The sequence below is a fragment of the Dermochelys coriacea genome, chromosome 3 (assembly GCF_009764565.3).
Source record: "Dermochelys coriacea isolate rDerCor1 chromosome 3, rDerCor1.pri.v4, whole genome shotgun sequence".
NCBI lineage: Eukaryota > Metazoa > Chordata > Testudines > Dermochelyidae > Dermochelys > Dermochelys coriacea.
Window position 1 is genome coordinate 55,033,847 of NC_050070.1, and position 15,986 is coordinate 55,049,832.

The window sequence follows — 15,986 nt, forward strand, 5'->3', positions numbered from 1 at the left end:
TTGGAGGAATGTGGGTGACATTTATGCTGCTTTCAATGTTACAGCTTCATCTCCTATTCATTTTTATGGTGACTCAGCATACTTCCCTCTCCATGTGAATGAGCTCCAAAAGGGCCACAGATTTGTGAAAACTACATGGATTTATCACTTCCTTAAACCTTCCCACAGAGTCCTCTATTTGCCTTGGTGACTGGCCATTGCTTGACATTTTCTTCTTTAGAATCATTCTTTTAGCTAAGTCTGAACAGTCACCTTTTTCTCAAAGCATTTTCAAGTCCTTTCTCCTTGCAGTGTGGAAAGAGATGGTGTAGGCTGTCCATCACCAAAAAAAAAATCACAACTACGTGAATGTATACTGGCATCGGTGTGAGGCATAGCTTTTACGTATGATTATAACTGCATAAGAATGAATATAGGCATATTACTTCAAGTCTCAAGACACTTTCAAGCTGAAGAATCCTCTGTTTTTTCTAACTTTCCTGTTATTGCCAATTGTGATTCTTCCACAACCTCTTCTATTGATTCTTCAGAATGCTTTGGGCCAGTGGTGCAAGATGCACACACTGGATCTGTATGTGCCTGTTATCTGGCGTCTTGTCATGTGTTTTTAGTCTTTTATTTTAGATTATGAAGTCACTTACCTATGTTTGTAAGGTGTGATGTGAATTTAAAGTTCTACATGTATTTTAAAATAATTATACCAAACTCAGAACATTTAATAAAGTCACCAAACTAGTGAACTACAATATCAGAACTTCATTAAATATTTTTGTTACTGGAGTTTGGAAAAGAAAGCTTTGCCTCTCTTGAAAAAGGGTGGTAGAAGAATTCTAACAAATGGGTGATTATTTTCTTTCATTAATATTAATAAATAGTTTCTACAGTTTGAAACAGCTGTGGAATAAAATGATGTTTGTGTAAATGTGTTTCTGAAAAAATATTGTCCACTGGCAACCTGTACAATTGACTTTTTCAATACTATCCTAAGATTAGTATATAAAAATGAAAATAACTTGATCATTTTAAACTATTCCTCACACTTGCCATTGTTTTTGCTTTCCATCAATCTTTTGTTGGAGGAGTTGTGCTCTTGTGCCCAATGTCTATTTTTATTGATGCCTAACTTTAACATATCTGTGTCAAAAGTGCTATATATGACTTCTAGGAGAACATTATATGAACATCATGCCAAAATATGTCTTGTGCAAGTAAACAGAACCTTGACATCTGTTCCTTTAGATATCTGCAGTTTTGTTTGTTATTCTGTATTATACATCTACTGTAGCTGTGGCTTCATGCATACCCAATCTTTACAACAGTCTTGCAGTCTTTACTCAATCAAAATGTTCATTAAAGTTAATGTACACTTAGCCTGAAAAAAGATTTGTTGGATTGGGCCCAAACTTTGAATTTTAGTCACTTCACTTCATAATGGACAGAAGAAAATAAGAGCAATAATAAAGAGCCTTCAATTTTCTGAAATATTACCCCATTTTAATATGTGTAAGAAACTGAGCTTTAGGGCCCAGGCTCCCACTGATGTCAGTGTCAATGTTGATGGGCTCATACTGAGCATGAAAAAGTAGAATATTTGCTATGATTTAGCCTTTTTACCATTAATGGCACAAAAGATCCAGAAGGCCATTAATTTTCTCCCTTCATTAAATAATCTACCAGTTTAGCCAGTTTCTAAAGTGAACTTCTCCCCCTGCAGCCTTGGCATTGGGCCCTTGTAAGGGCCAGGATGGGAATGTGGTCAAAGTGTTACTGTGCCCCAGCTATTCTCCACCAGTGGATGACCTGTTGGGATCAATAGTCAACTGGCCTACTTTAAAGTGTGTGGGTCCAAGAACTGGCATCAGAAATAGGGAGTATCAATATAGGCTCAGTTAAGGCCTTGTCTATACACAACAATGGTTCTGATTTAATGAAATCAGTTTAGAAACTGATGTAGCTAAATCAGCTCAACCCCCTAGTGTGGATATTCTGAAATAGAATTAGGAGTGTCTACAAAAAGGGGATGCACCAACTTAACTACATAGAATCATAGAAGATTAGAGTTGGAAGAGACCTCAGGAGGTCATCTAGTTCAACCTCCTGCTCAAAGCAGGACCAACCCCAACTAAATTATCCCAGGCTTTGTCAAACCAGGCCTTAAAAACCTCTAAGGATGGAGATTCCACCACCTCCCTACGTAACCCATTCCAATGCTTCACCATCCTCCTAGTGAAATAGTGTGTTCTAATATCCAATCTAGACCTCCCCCCACTGCAACTTGAAACCATTGCTCCTTGTTCTGTCATCTGCCACCACTGAGAACAGCAAAGCTCCATCCTCTTTGGAACCCATCTTCAGGTAGCTGAAGGCTGCTTTCAAATTCCCCCCTCACTCTTCTGCAGTTCCCTCAGCCTCTCCTTACAAGTCATGTGCCCCAGCCCCCTAATCATTTTTGTTGCCTCTCTTACATACAGTGCAACTCTTCCGCCTTTTCTCCCCTGCCTGTCCTTCCTGAACAGTTTATACCCATCCATGACAGTGCTCCAGTCATGTGAGTTAGCCACCAAGTCTCTGTTATTCCAATCACATCATAGTTCCTTGACTGTGTCAGAACTTCCAATTATTCCTGCTTGTTTCCCAGGCTTCTTGTGTTTGTGTTCAGGCACCTACTAGCCAATTGCCCTACTTTCTCAGTATGCATCAGGAGGCCTCCCCTGTTGCACCCTCCTCCTTGTGTTTCCTCCCGGTATCCCAGTTCCCCTATCTCTGGGCTTAAGTCACTATCCCCTAGCAAACCTAGTTTAAAGCCCTCCTTGCTAGGTGAGCAAGCTTACATAAGTTACTCCGCTGATATTGGTAAATTAGTACCTTCTTTGGGTGCAGACAAGACCTAAAATTCTGCCTATAGAGAATAATTAATTCATTGGTTAACCTGGTTGGGCAGCATTTTGAGAGTCTTTTATTTATTCTTTTCAGAGTGGAATACAGGGGAAAAAATTGAAATTACTTAAAGAATAAGAAGTGGGCAGGCTCCAGGTTTAGGTAACTGGCACATTTGGACCCAATACCACAGTCAAATTTCCTAGTCAAAATTCCAACTGGCTTCATGGTGACATCTACAGGACTATTTCCTGAGTAGGGATGATAGGTTCAATACTGCAAGGTGCTGAGTGCACTTTGCTAAGTGCCCTCAACTCCTACTGATCGATTTCTTTTTGACTCATATTGATTTCAAACCCCTTCAAACTGAGAGTGATCTTTTAGGATCAGGCCCTGAACCTGGACTGCGGGATTGAGCACTTTATTGGTTATGTACACCAGTAACTAATGGTATTGTTTGTTTGTCTTTAGGGCACATTGAATCCCTATTGTGTGCTGTGGGATGATTCAAGAATGTAAGTGACAGATGTTTGCTTCTATTACTATGGATTAAATATTCCAAAACACGTAAAAATATTTAACTTGACTGACAGTCAACAGTGGTCATTATGAGGGCATAGAAAATGTGCAATCCACAGAATGAAAATGTTTCCTTTCCATGCTCTGCAGTCACATTGTAATGCAGATTTGAAAGACAGTTTGGTTTTTTCTGTTACTAATCCTGAATTAGCAGACTATCTCACCAACAACTATCATAGAGTTTAAGGCCTGAAGGGATCACCAGATCATTTAATCTGACCTCCTGTATATCACAATACCACCAAATGCCCACACACTAAACCCAACAACCCAAATTAGACCAAAGTATTACAGACTACATGAGACTAATCTGTTATGTGCCACATAAAGAGAATAAAAGGGACTGAGGTGCACCAGTCCCTGAGCCCCTGCAATGAAAGGGAATTGATTAACTGAGAGATACCCATGCGGCTGAGGAAGCTGAAGTTGCTGAAAGGTTTGAACTATTAAGAATACTGTGGGAGATATATTAGTCGTCAGTGAGTAGGTGGGACCATCAAAGAGTCATGATAAGTATAATTTATTATGGCTCTGCAATTTATCACATGGATTTCAGCACCATCTGGTATGCATGTATACGCACACTCTTTTATGAGACTGGTGCTTTTTGTCTTGCTTCTGCATGTAAACTGATCACTTACCAGGGGTCCAGAAAGCATTCATTTGCTCTATAGTTCCCCAAAACATTTTCCCACTGTCATTTTTAGAAAAGGTGGGGATGTAGGGATTTAGTATTAACTGTGAGGCCATTTTATGATTCATGATGATTTTCTGTTGGCCTGGTAATTAGTTGTGTTTGGGGCATTTTATTTGAGTCTATTTGATTATATTATGGAATTTGTACTTTAATATTGTGAGTTTTAAATTAATGCAAAAGCTCCCAGCACACTGGACAGATTCTTATCATTTATAAATCTAAATAAATAAATATGTACAACATTATACAATTAGCTGGATGATTTGGGTTGCTGGCTTGTTTTGTGTTTCATTTTGTTTTGTGTTCACTTTCCTCTAAAGCATCAGGAATTTGCTATTGCCAGAAGCAGGAGACCAGATATAATGAATTAATGATCTGATCTACTGTTGCAAATCCTGTGGAGCTCTGTTGTGCTCACATCCTTCAAAAATGGCTAAGTTCTTTACTACCCAAATTTCACAAGAACTTTGGAGATCAATCCAACAAGAAAGTAGTCAGCATTTAATAAAAGATGCTTAGCTAATCACTATTCCACAGCAACAAAAAAAGGTGCTTTAAACTAAGTGTTTTTCAGATACTGTAAATGTTTGTCTTTAGCATCTGCCTCAGGTAGCTATAACTGCTGAAATTTTTAGCCACCTTCATGGCAAATCTCCCAGATCTTAATCTCAATGCACTACAATTCCATGTGTAGTAAATTATATGTTTCTTTGGTGATGCTCTCAGTTTAATACATGCTCCAGAAGTGGGTGAAAACTTTCTCGTCCTGGATTTTAAACATTCTGCACAGGCTATTGTTCAATGATTGATAGTTCTTTCTTCATACATTCATGGAGAAGCCCCGGAATCAATACTGTGAGCTGTTTGATCACGTCTGGCTCTGCATTCTTGTTGCATTTTTATGGTGCATCTTCCTTCTCCTGTTCTTATTCTGTGGGTGTGTATATGTGCTATGTCTAATTGTTTGGAGAAATTATGTTTTATTTCATTCCTATCTATGGAGTAGAATTATGTAACTTTTTTAATCTAGATAACTTTTTAGAAGGCTTTCATTTATCTGTCGGTCAGGCTGACAGGCTTGCTGTCTGTCTATCTGCATCTAGAAAAGAAGTACTTGTGGCACCTTAGAGACTAACAAATTTATTAGAGCATAAGCTTTCTTGAGCTACAGCTCACTTCATCGATGAAGTGAGCTGTAGCTCACGAAAGCTTATGCTCTAATAAATTTGTTAGTCTCTAAGGTGCCACAAGTACTCCTTTTCTTTTTGCGAATACAGACTAACACGGCTGCTACTCTGAAACCTATCTGCATCTAGTTATTGTTTTTGTACAACATTAAGACAGGTACAACTAACTATATAAAAGATCATAGCATGAATTATATGTGTTAAAATACAATTTCTCAGACTGGTGCAGCATTCATTTTGGTTGACACTTCCAAAAATGCAGTACCTCTGTTATGCTGGTTTAGAATGGGGTTCTTTAGAGGTTTGGCTATTCCTTCAGTGCTTCCCCTTTCCCAGATGATTAACTGAGTAGCATCAACAGTAGAATGTATGACAGTGGAAGTTTATTTTTTTCCTCAGGAATTTGTGTGACCATTTTAACCTCTGCATTTCATTCCAGTTTTGACCTTCCACTAAATTTTGGGATGCTGAATGTTTTTCACATCAAAGCTTGTGAAAACATAAAAGGATTTTTTATTGAAATTCTGAGCTAAATTGGTCCACTATCTGAAAGCTTTTGAAAAAGAAATCCTCTCCTCACCACCAAATTCTTTGACATGAGCAAAAAAGAATCAGGGCACCCTTCTCACTGTTCTGTGCCAGTGCCATTCACAGATACAAAAAGAAAAGGAGTACTTGTGGCACCTTAGAGACTAACAAATTTATTTGAGCATAAGCTTTCGTGAGCTACAGCTCACTTCATCGGATGCATTTGGTGGAAAATACAGAGCGGAGATTTAAATACACACACAGAGAACATGAAACAATGGGTTTTATCATACACACTGTAAGGAGAGTGATCACTTAAGATGAGCCATCACCAGCAGCGGGGAGGGGGGAGGGAGGAAAACCTTTTCATGCCTCCAGCTTTCATCCAGCTCATACCACAGGATCCATTGTCTACAGCCAAGCTCTAAGATACAGCCGCATTTGCTCCAATCCCTCAGGCAGAGACAAACACCTACAAGATCTCTATCATGCATTCCTACAACTACAATACCCACCTGTTGAAGTGAAGAAACAGATTGACAGAGCCAGAAGAAAGAAAAGCAGTACTTGTGGCACCTTAGAGACTAACAAATTTATTAGAGCATAAGCTTTCGTGAGCTACAGCTCACTTCAGAAGTCACCTACTACAGGACAGGCCCAACAAAGAAAATAACAGAACGCCACTAGCCATCACCTTCAGCCCCCAACTAAAACCTCTCCAATGCATCATCAAGGATTTACAACCCATCCTGAAGGACGACCCATCATTCTCACAGATCTTGGGAGACAGGCCAGTCCTTGCTTACAGACAGCCCTCCAACCTGAAGCAAATACTCACCAGCAACCACACACCACACAACAGAACCACTAACCCAGGAACTTATCCTTGCAACAAAGCCTGTTCCCAACTCTGTCCACATATCTCTTCAGGGGACACCATCATAGGACCTAATCACATCAGCCACACTATCAGAGGCTCGTTCACCTGCGCATCTACCAATGTGATATATGCCATCATGTGCCAGCAATGCCCCTCTGCCATGTACATTGGCCAAACTGGACAGTCTCTACGTAAAAGAATGAATGGACACAAATCAGACGTCAAGAATTATAACATTCAAAAACCAGTTGGAGAACACTTCAATCTCTCTGGTCACTCGATTACAGACCTAAGAGTGGCTATCCTTCAACAAAAAAACTTCAAAAACAGACTCCAACGAGAGACTGCTGAATTGGAATTAATTTGCAAACTGGATACTATTAATTTAGGCTTGAATAGAGACTGGGAATGGATGAGTCATTACACAAAGTAAAACTATCTCCCCATGTTATTTCTCCCCCTCACCCCCCCATCCCCACTGTTCCTCAGATGTTCTTGTTAACTGCTGGAAATAGCCTACCTTGCTTGTCACCATGAAAGGTTTTCCTCCCTCCCCCCCCTGCTGCTGGTGATGGCTCATCTTAAGTGATCACTCTCCTTACAGTGTGTATGATAACACCCATTGTTTCATGTTCTCTGTGTGTGTATATAAATCTCCGGTCCGTATTTTCCACCGAATGCATCTGATGAAGTGAGCTGTAGCTCACGAAAGCTTATGCTCAAATAAATTTGTTAGTCTCTTAGGTGCCACAAGTACTCCTTTTCTTTTTGCGAATACAGACTAACACGGCTGCTACTCTGAAACCTGTCACAGATACAGTATCAGTGGCCTGAAAATTGGTCCACATAGGGATTGCCATACTGGATTAGACCAGTGGTCTACCTAATCTAGTGTTCTGACTGGCACTGGCCTTCAGAGGAAAGTGCAAGAAAGCCAACAGTGATATAAATAGAATAAACAGTCATAAGTAGGGCCCTACCAAATTGTAGTGTGGGTTGTGGTATTGCTACCCTTACTTCTGCACTGCTGCTGGTGGTGGCTCTGCCTTCAGAGCTGGAGAAAGGGGGCTGCTAGCCAGAAGCCCAGCTCAGAAGGCAGAGCAGCTGCCAACAGCAGTGCAGAAGTAAGGATGGCCTGGTATGGAATTGCCACCTTTACTTCTGCACTGTTGCCTGCAGAGCTTGGCCCTCAGTCAGCAGCTGTCAATCTCCAGACACATGGTAGTATTGTCGCCCTTACTTCTGTGCTGCTGTTGGTGGGACACTGCTTTCAGAGCTGGGCGCCTGGCCAACATCCATCATTTTCCAGCGACCCAGCTCTGAAGGCAGTGCAGAAATAAGGGTGGCATACTGCAACCCCCCTAAAATAACCTTGTGACCTCCCTGCAACTCCCGTTCAGAACCCCCAATTTGAGAAACACTGGTCTCCCCTGTAAAATCTGTACGGTATAGAGTAAAGGCACATAAAAGACCAGATTTCACGGGGGGAGACGAGATTTCACGGTCCATGACATTTTTCATGGCCATGAATTTGGTAGGTCCCTATATATAAGGGATATTTCATAATCTTTTACTCATCTGATCAAAGGCAATGTATCTGAATTTCAATTAGTGGTTTAATTATGCTCAGTGGGCCTGGACGGGAGCTCAATATGTCATCAGTCAAGTCCCCTGCACTCAGTTCAGGACTAAGTAATAACTAGACCATTCCTGGCAGGTGTTTGTCTATGCAGTTCTTAAAAGCCTCCAATGATAGACATTCCACAACCTTCCTAGGCAATTTGTTCCAGTGCCAGTGTTCCTGGCAGCTAGGAAGGTTTTCCTAATGTCCAACCTAAACCTCCCTTGCTGCAATTTAAACCCATTGCTTCTTGTCCTATCCTCAGATGTTAACAAGAACAATTTTTCTCCCTCCTCCTTGTAACAACTTTTTATGTACTTGAAAACTGTTATCATGTCCCCTCTTGGTCTTCTCTGCTCCAGACTAAACAAACCAAATTTTTTCAGTCTTTCCTCATAGGTTTTGTTTTCCTGATCTTTAATTATTGTTGTTGCTCTTCTCTGGATTTTTTCCAATTTGTCCACATCTTTCCTGAAATGTGGCACCCAGAACTGCACACAATACTCCAGTTGAGGCCTAATCAGCGTGGAGTAGAGTGGAAGAATTACTTCTCGTGTCTTGCTTACAACATTCCTGCTAATACAACCCAGAATGATGTTCACATTTTTTTTGCAACAGTGTTACACTGTTGACTCATATTTACTTTGTGACCTAGTATGACTCCCAGATCCATTTCCCACTTTGTATGTGTGCAATTGATTGTTCCTTCTTAAGTGGAGTACTTTGCATTTGTCCTTATTGAATGTCATCCTATTTATTTCAAACCGTTTCTCCAGTTTGTACAGATCATTTTGAATTTTAATCCTATTCTCCAAAGTACTTGTAGCCCCTCCTAGATTGGTGTTGCAACCTCAGTAATGATAAGGATGGGGGATAGCAAGAAATAACAGCTGCAGAAGCAATCTGGTACATATGATGCTGATGCTGCGGTTGTTTCCCTGTCTTCTGAATGGCCAGGGCACCTGATACTGTTTCTCCATCCATTGTCAGCTACCTTGGCCACTGACACTGAGTCAAGACACTTCATTACCTTCCTGTTCTTTTCCACTATTAATGGAGGCTTAGTCATATGTTCACAGATTAAATGACATCAGAATTTCCCTCTTCAAATTAGGACAACCATCAGCCGAGCCTCTAATTCAGATATCGGCTTCCCAGGTTGATCAACCTTCCCAAATACATTTGTTAAACTAGAGCTAAAGTTGCACATCTGTTCTCTGGAGTCTACAAATAGAATTGCCTCGCTAGGAGATGACCAGTGCTGCAGGAACTCTGCTATGACACCTGCCCCAGGCTCCCAGCATCCATTTGTTACCCCTTAATAATGGCAGCTCTTTCGGAGAAATGCCTATTCTTTGTTTTGTATGTAGAATCAACACTGATACTGCTGCCAACTCTCCATTTTGTGTGGAAATCCTCTGATGCTGCAACAGAACAGAGGAAATCTCTGATCTTTCTGGAAGAGACTATGTTCTGTTCTGAACTGGAAATAATAGATGTGGAATCTCATATACTAGAAAAGTATCAGGTACTAAGGCTGAATCCTGATGAGTCTAGATGAGGATAGCTTAGCGAAAGGTCACTATACTCCAGCTTTGCACTCCTCCAGTGCTGGGGCCATTCTGTTTAGGTCTGGTTCCCATTATGGCATCTGGGGATCTCTGAAGGATGTCCCAGCTATATCCCTGTGCTTGCTTCCGAGAGGGATAATGTCATGGGAGCCTTTGTGCTATCTTTCAGAGTAGCAGCCGTGTTAGTCTGTATTCGCAAAAAGAAAAGGAGTACTTGTGGCACCTTAGAGACTAACAAATTTATTTGAGCATAAGCTTTCGTGAACTACAGCTCACTTCATCAGATGCACCCGATGAAGTTCACGAAAGCTTATGCTCAAATAAATTTGTTAGTCTCTAAGGTGCCACAAGTACTCCTTTTCTTTTTATGCTACCTGTGTGCTATCCGAGGATTCCCCTGTGCTGAGAAGCTCCTTCTCTGGCCAGTGAGGCTGGCCTTAGGGAAGTTTTGCATAAGTGGGGCAGGACAAAGCTATTGTAACTCACAAAGGGATCTGAAGTTGGGTTTTATTGGCTAGCTCAGCAAAACTACTCCAAATGTCTTCTGCTGATACTCCTGAGAAGCCAATCAAGCCAATCAAGAAACCAGGAGAAATGTGACAAAACTCAACCAGCCCAGCTCAAAACTAATAAATAGTCCACAAAACCTGCATTTAAATGTGTATAATAACAAAAAAATGACAACAATTGAATTTAAAATTTTAATATAAAGCATTTGGAAAGACATTCTTTTTCACGAAAATTTGAGTGTTTTGAATTTCAAGTCTGATATTTTGCACAGCACTCAGAAATACCACTTTGTCTAATTTTATTTTTCTTGCAAGATAGTACTCATATAAGATTCATTCTCCATGTGCACCTTTATTCATTTCATGTCTTTAAACTGGCGCTTCTTCCCTGGCCTAAAAAAATCTTCCTTTGCCAAAAACTGTAGTGTTCATGCTGGCTTGTATGTAAGTTCTCAGCCCAATACGCAACTGAGTCATGCAGATTCTTCTGCAGATACTGGGAGGGTTAAGTAATCACTCATTTAACTAGATGCCCCTCAAAGAGATGTCCCAGCATGAAATCGAGCAGTATGAATGAATGTTATGTGATGCATTGCTAATGTGAGAGTGGCCACCTCAAGTTTGTCAATGACCTCAGATATAATTGGAATGAAATAATATGGTTCCATGCAAAAGAATCTGGCCCATTTTTCAGTCACTGGCTTTAGCTGTTTGACTACATACATATGCCTATGGCAACCACATAGGAGCTAGAGGAAAAGAGGAACTAAAGTGAACAAAGTCACAGCTTCATTCACATGCAATAGTTTTAGTAGTGGAAGTCTCCAACTACTGGGAGTAAAAAGAGATTTGGGCATTATTTTCAATGCTGTAAGCAGATCCCATTTTAATATCTAAGATGTCCTACAAAAAAGATACATTTTTTGTTTATGCCTCAACCAGTGTTTCAGTGAAAGTGAGCTAACCAAGAGCTATGTGTACTTACCATTCCATGGGGTATCTTATAAAAATGAGGAAGTTATCTAGTGGGCAGGGCAAGTGACTTGGACTTGGATTCAGCACACCTACGTTCAATTCCTGACCCAAGCAAAGACTCCCTGTATGACCTGTATGCCAGCAAGTTAAAAAAGTATGGACTGGATGAATGAAATAAAGGTGATAGAAAGCTGGCTAGATTGTCAGGCTCAACGGGTAGTGATCAACGGCTCAATATCTAGTTGCAGCCGGTATCTAGCAGAGTGCCCCAGGGGTCTGTCCTGGAGCTGGTTTTGTTCAACATCTTCATTAATGATCTAGATGATGGGATGGATTGCACCCTCAGCAAGTTTGAGGATAACACTAAATTGGGGGGAGAGATACATATGCTGGAGTGTAGGGATATGGTCCAGAGTGACCTAGACAAATTGGAGGAGTGGGCCAAAAGAAATCTGGTGAGGTTCAACAAGGACTAGTGCAGAGTCCTGCACTTAGGATGAAAGAATCCCATGCACTGCTACAGGCTGGGAACTGACTGGCTAAGCAGCAGTTCTGCAGAAAAGGACCTGGGGATTACAGTGGGCAAGAAGCTGAATGAGAGTCAACAGTGTGCCCTTGATGCCAAGAAGGCTAATGGCATATTGGGCTGCATTAGTAGGAGCACTGCCAGCAGATCAACGAAAGTGATTATTCCCCTCTATTCAACATTGGTGAGGCCACATCTGGAGTATTGCATTCAGTTTTGGGTCCCCCACTCCAGAAAGGATGAGGACAAATTGGAGAGAGTCCAGCAAAGGGCAACAAAAATGATTAGGGGGCTAGGGCACAGGACCTATAAGGAGAGGCTAAGGGAACTGGGCTTATTTAGTCTGCAGAAGAGAGAGGGCGATTTGATTGCAGCCTTCAACTACTTGAACAGGGGTTCTAAAGAGGATGGAGCTAGGCTGTACTCAGTGGTGGCAGATGACCAAACAAGGAGCAGATAATTGTTCCCTCATAAAATTATCTTTATAAATAGCTTTATAGATCTTTTTATGGTGAATATGTAAATACCACATTACATATTCAGAAATTTCTTATTGTCCTGCAGAAAAGTGCTCAACCAAGGCCCCAGTTCTAAGGAGTAACATATCCTGCATATAGCTCCTCTGATTTCAGTGTACAGCTACCTGTGGAGTAAAAGGGATGATCCAAAGTCCACCAAAGTTAATAAAAAGACTCCCATTCACTTGAGTAGGCTTGGATCAGGCAATAAGTTACTGCTTACCATGCAGGGATGAGGGTAGGAATCAGGACTTACTGAGGATATTTCTAAAAACGTGATTGTGATGACTAATAACGTTATACTGTGATGCAGAAGAACTTATTCCACTAACATTCTGCACATCTTTTATTAGAGAAAATTGAGGGGCTTTTTATTTTTTTTTTTTAAAAGAGAGAGAGAAGATCTTTTTGATTTAAATAATTATAAAATGAATCAGTGTATATGAGAGGAATTCATAATTCAGGCACTTATTGTCACACTGCCTTTCAGTAACACCTACACTTCTCTTAATAGGGAGATGCATTGCCTGTTAAGAATTACAGCTAAAAGAGGAAATTAATTTCATCATTGTTGATAATTTTTAATTACTGCTACTAAGTGATGAATCAACCTCATTTTGTGAAGAACACAATTGCTATTTATTGCCTGTGTATAAATGTATATTTTGGGAAACTAAAAATAATGGTTTTTTTGAGATGTTAGGCTGGTATAATTTTGAAATGTAGATAAAAAAGGGATAGTTGGTGCAGGTTTGCTCTCGAGTTTTAAAGATTAGAATATAATCTTCAATTTTGAAACACAACATCCTTACTTGACTTTAATCTCTTGGTGGGTTTGTAGTGCAATATGAGACAGAAGATAATAGTCTAATCTCTTGAAGTAAGGATGAGAACAGGAGAGAAATGTATCACAATTTAATTGTACCATCTGTGTTTCCAATAAAAATGGAAAGGGTGAATTCATGAGCTTAAGAGAGATAGGAGATAAGTTTCAATTAGAGTCCTTATTTTACATATTAATGGTCACTGTGGCATGCTGCCAGGGGACAGCATCTGTGCCTACTATCTTGTCTTGGAATTTGATTGAAACTAGCCTGAAAACACAGTATATGCATATATCTCTGATAACACTCTACTGAGAACTCTTCTGACACTGTGATGAATAAAACACTACCTAGATGCGGGAGTGGGGGTTTAGTTCTCATGCTGTCACTTGGACAGTGAGGCCACCAAATACATTATGTGCCTCTCTTTGATGTTCTATCCTGAATCAAATCTGGCACATTACAGGTTAGGGAGCTTGTGAAGGACCAGTGTCTGTTGACACTGTCCAGCCATCTCATTTTAAGTCTCCTATGGGGTCTTTTCCATCCTACTTTCATTGGGTCATAGTCGAAGAAGATTCTCACAGGGAAGTTGGTAGGCATTCAGAGCAAAAGTCTGTACCACTTAAAGAACTTTGGGGTGTTGTTCGAGAGAGTGGGATCAGTTTAGTTAGAACACTGATCTCTTCATTCAACTTGAATTCCTACCATTTGATGTTTTTGGTCATTCAGAAATGGTATCCAACTTCTTTTCAATATTGACAATGAGAGGCCATGTTTCAATCCCACAGGTCAAAACACTGACCACCAAAACATTAAATATCCTCGGCTTCATCTCTCTGTTTATTGGGGTGTTTGGTTTGCAAAAGATGTTGTTCATGAGGCACCCCATTACTGAAGATGCTTTTGCAGCGAGGGCTTTACGTTCTTTCTGAAAGCCACCCATGTCATCACCAACAGACCCAATGATATCCCCAGTAATCTCTGCTGGGTTCTGTCCCATTAAGATGCTGGAGCCCTCAATGTGTTTGAAATTGCTGATTTGAAGAGTTTTGGTTTTACCCCAATTAATATTCAGGCCAATTCTTGCCACTGAGCTTTCCAGGGTTTTAAGTGCTGCAACTAGCTCATTCATTGATTCATCAACTACCTCTATGTCATCAGCAAAATTGTTGTTAATGATGTTCCTTTAATCAAGGCATATGCCTAAGATGCAGTTACTAAGGGTATGTCTACACTAGAAATGTAAGGCGACCTATATTAGGTTGCCTTACAGCCACCACAGTAATTACTGCCGAGGTGCATGTCCACACCACCCTCCTTGGGTCAGTGATGTGTGTCCTCACCAGGAGCACTTCCACCAACCTAAGAAGGGGCAGTGGGTGGAGCTCAACTGGAAGCTCCCTACCGGACCCCAGCTACACCACAGGCTCCTGGGATCCCTGCACGCTGGCCCCACTCCGCTTTCCTGTTACACTGCTGTTTTTAGCAGTGTAGTCCCCTTACCTCCCAGCTGCTGGAGCCTTTCCTCTCTGCAGGAAAAGACTACCCCAGCAGGGAAAAGGTAAGGGGGAGGCAGTAGGGTTCCAGCAGTGGGGAAAGGCTCTGTCAGTTCTCAAACCTGGAGCCCTCACCACTGGAAGCAGAGGCTCTGGCAGGGGGCAGAGGCTCTGGCAGTGGGGAAAGGCTATCAGGTCCCCGCTGCTGGAGCCCTTCCCCACCCAAAAAAAGACTCTGGCAATGCGGGAAGCCTCTGCCAGCTCCCTTCTGCTGGCGCTTTCCCCCTTTGTAGGGAAAGTCTCTGGCAGAGGGGAGGCAGCTGGGAAAGGTTCCAGCAGCTCCCTGATGCCGGAGCCCTTCCTCATCACAGGGAAAGACTCTGGCAATGGAAAGGCATTGGCAGAGCCTCTCACTGATACACCACAGTGTGACTTGTAATTACACATATACTATACACTACCACCAGTGGAGTGTAGATGTAGCCTAGGAATCACATGCATGTATCCAAAGATGGAATTTTGCCCATAGAACTTTGCTCTCATTTATAGAGCTATAAAATTAGGAGGTTTCAGAGTAGCAGCCGTGTTAGTCTGTATTCACAAAAAGAAAAGGAGTACTTGTGGCACCTTAGAGACTAACAAATTTATTAGAGCATAAGCTTTCGTGAGCTACAGCTCACTTCATCGGACGCATTTGGTGGAAAAAACAGAGGAGAGATTTAAATACACACACAGAGAACATGAAACAATGGGTTTATCATACACACTGTAAGGAGAGTGATCACTTAAGATAAACCATCACCAGCAGCAGGGGGGGAAAGGAGGAAAACCTTTCATGGTGACAAGCAAGGTAGGCTAATTCCAGCAGTTAAAAAGAATATCAGAGGAACAGTGGGGGGTGGGGTGGGGGGAGAAATACCATGGGGAAATAGTTTTACTTTGTATAATGACTCATCCATTCCCAGTCTCTATTCAAGCCTAAGTTAATTGTATCCAGTTTGCAAATTAATTCCAATTCAGCAGTCTCTCGTTGGAGTCTGTTTTTGAAGCTTTTTTGTTGAAGTATAGCCACTCTTAGGTCTGTAATCGAGTGACCAGAGAGATTGAAGTGTTCTCCAACTGATTTTTGAATGTTATAATTCTTGACGTCTGATTTGTGTCCATTCATTCTTTTACGTAGAGACTGTCCAGTTTG

General features: G+C 41.1%; 1 protein-coding gene across 9 annotated transcripts in view; it reads left to right on the forward strand.

Annotated features, from left to right (window-relative positions):
• The window catches only part of ADGRB3 (adhesion G protein-coupled receptor B3), a 616,872-nt gene that overhangs the window by 377,487 nt on the left and 223,399 nt on the right, over positions 1-15,986 (forward strand). For all 9 annotated transcript variants that reach the window (XM_043510428.1, XM_038396358.2, XM_043510430.1 and 6 more), the window contains one exon: positions 3,349-3,392. In XM_043510428.1, coding sequence (XP_043366363.1) covers positions 3,349-3,392 — 44 coding nt within the window. The remainder of the gene's footprint in view (positions 1-3,348; positions 3,393-15,986) is intronic.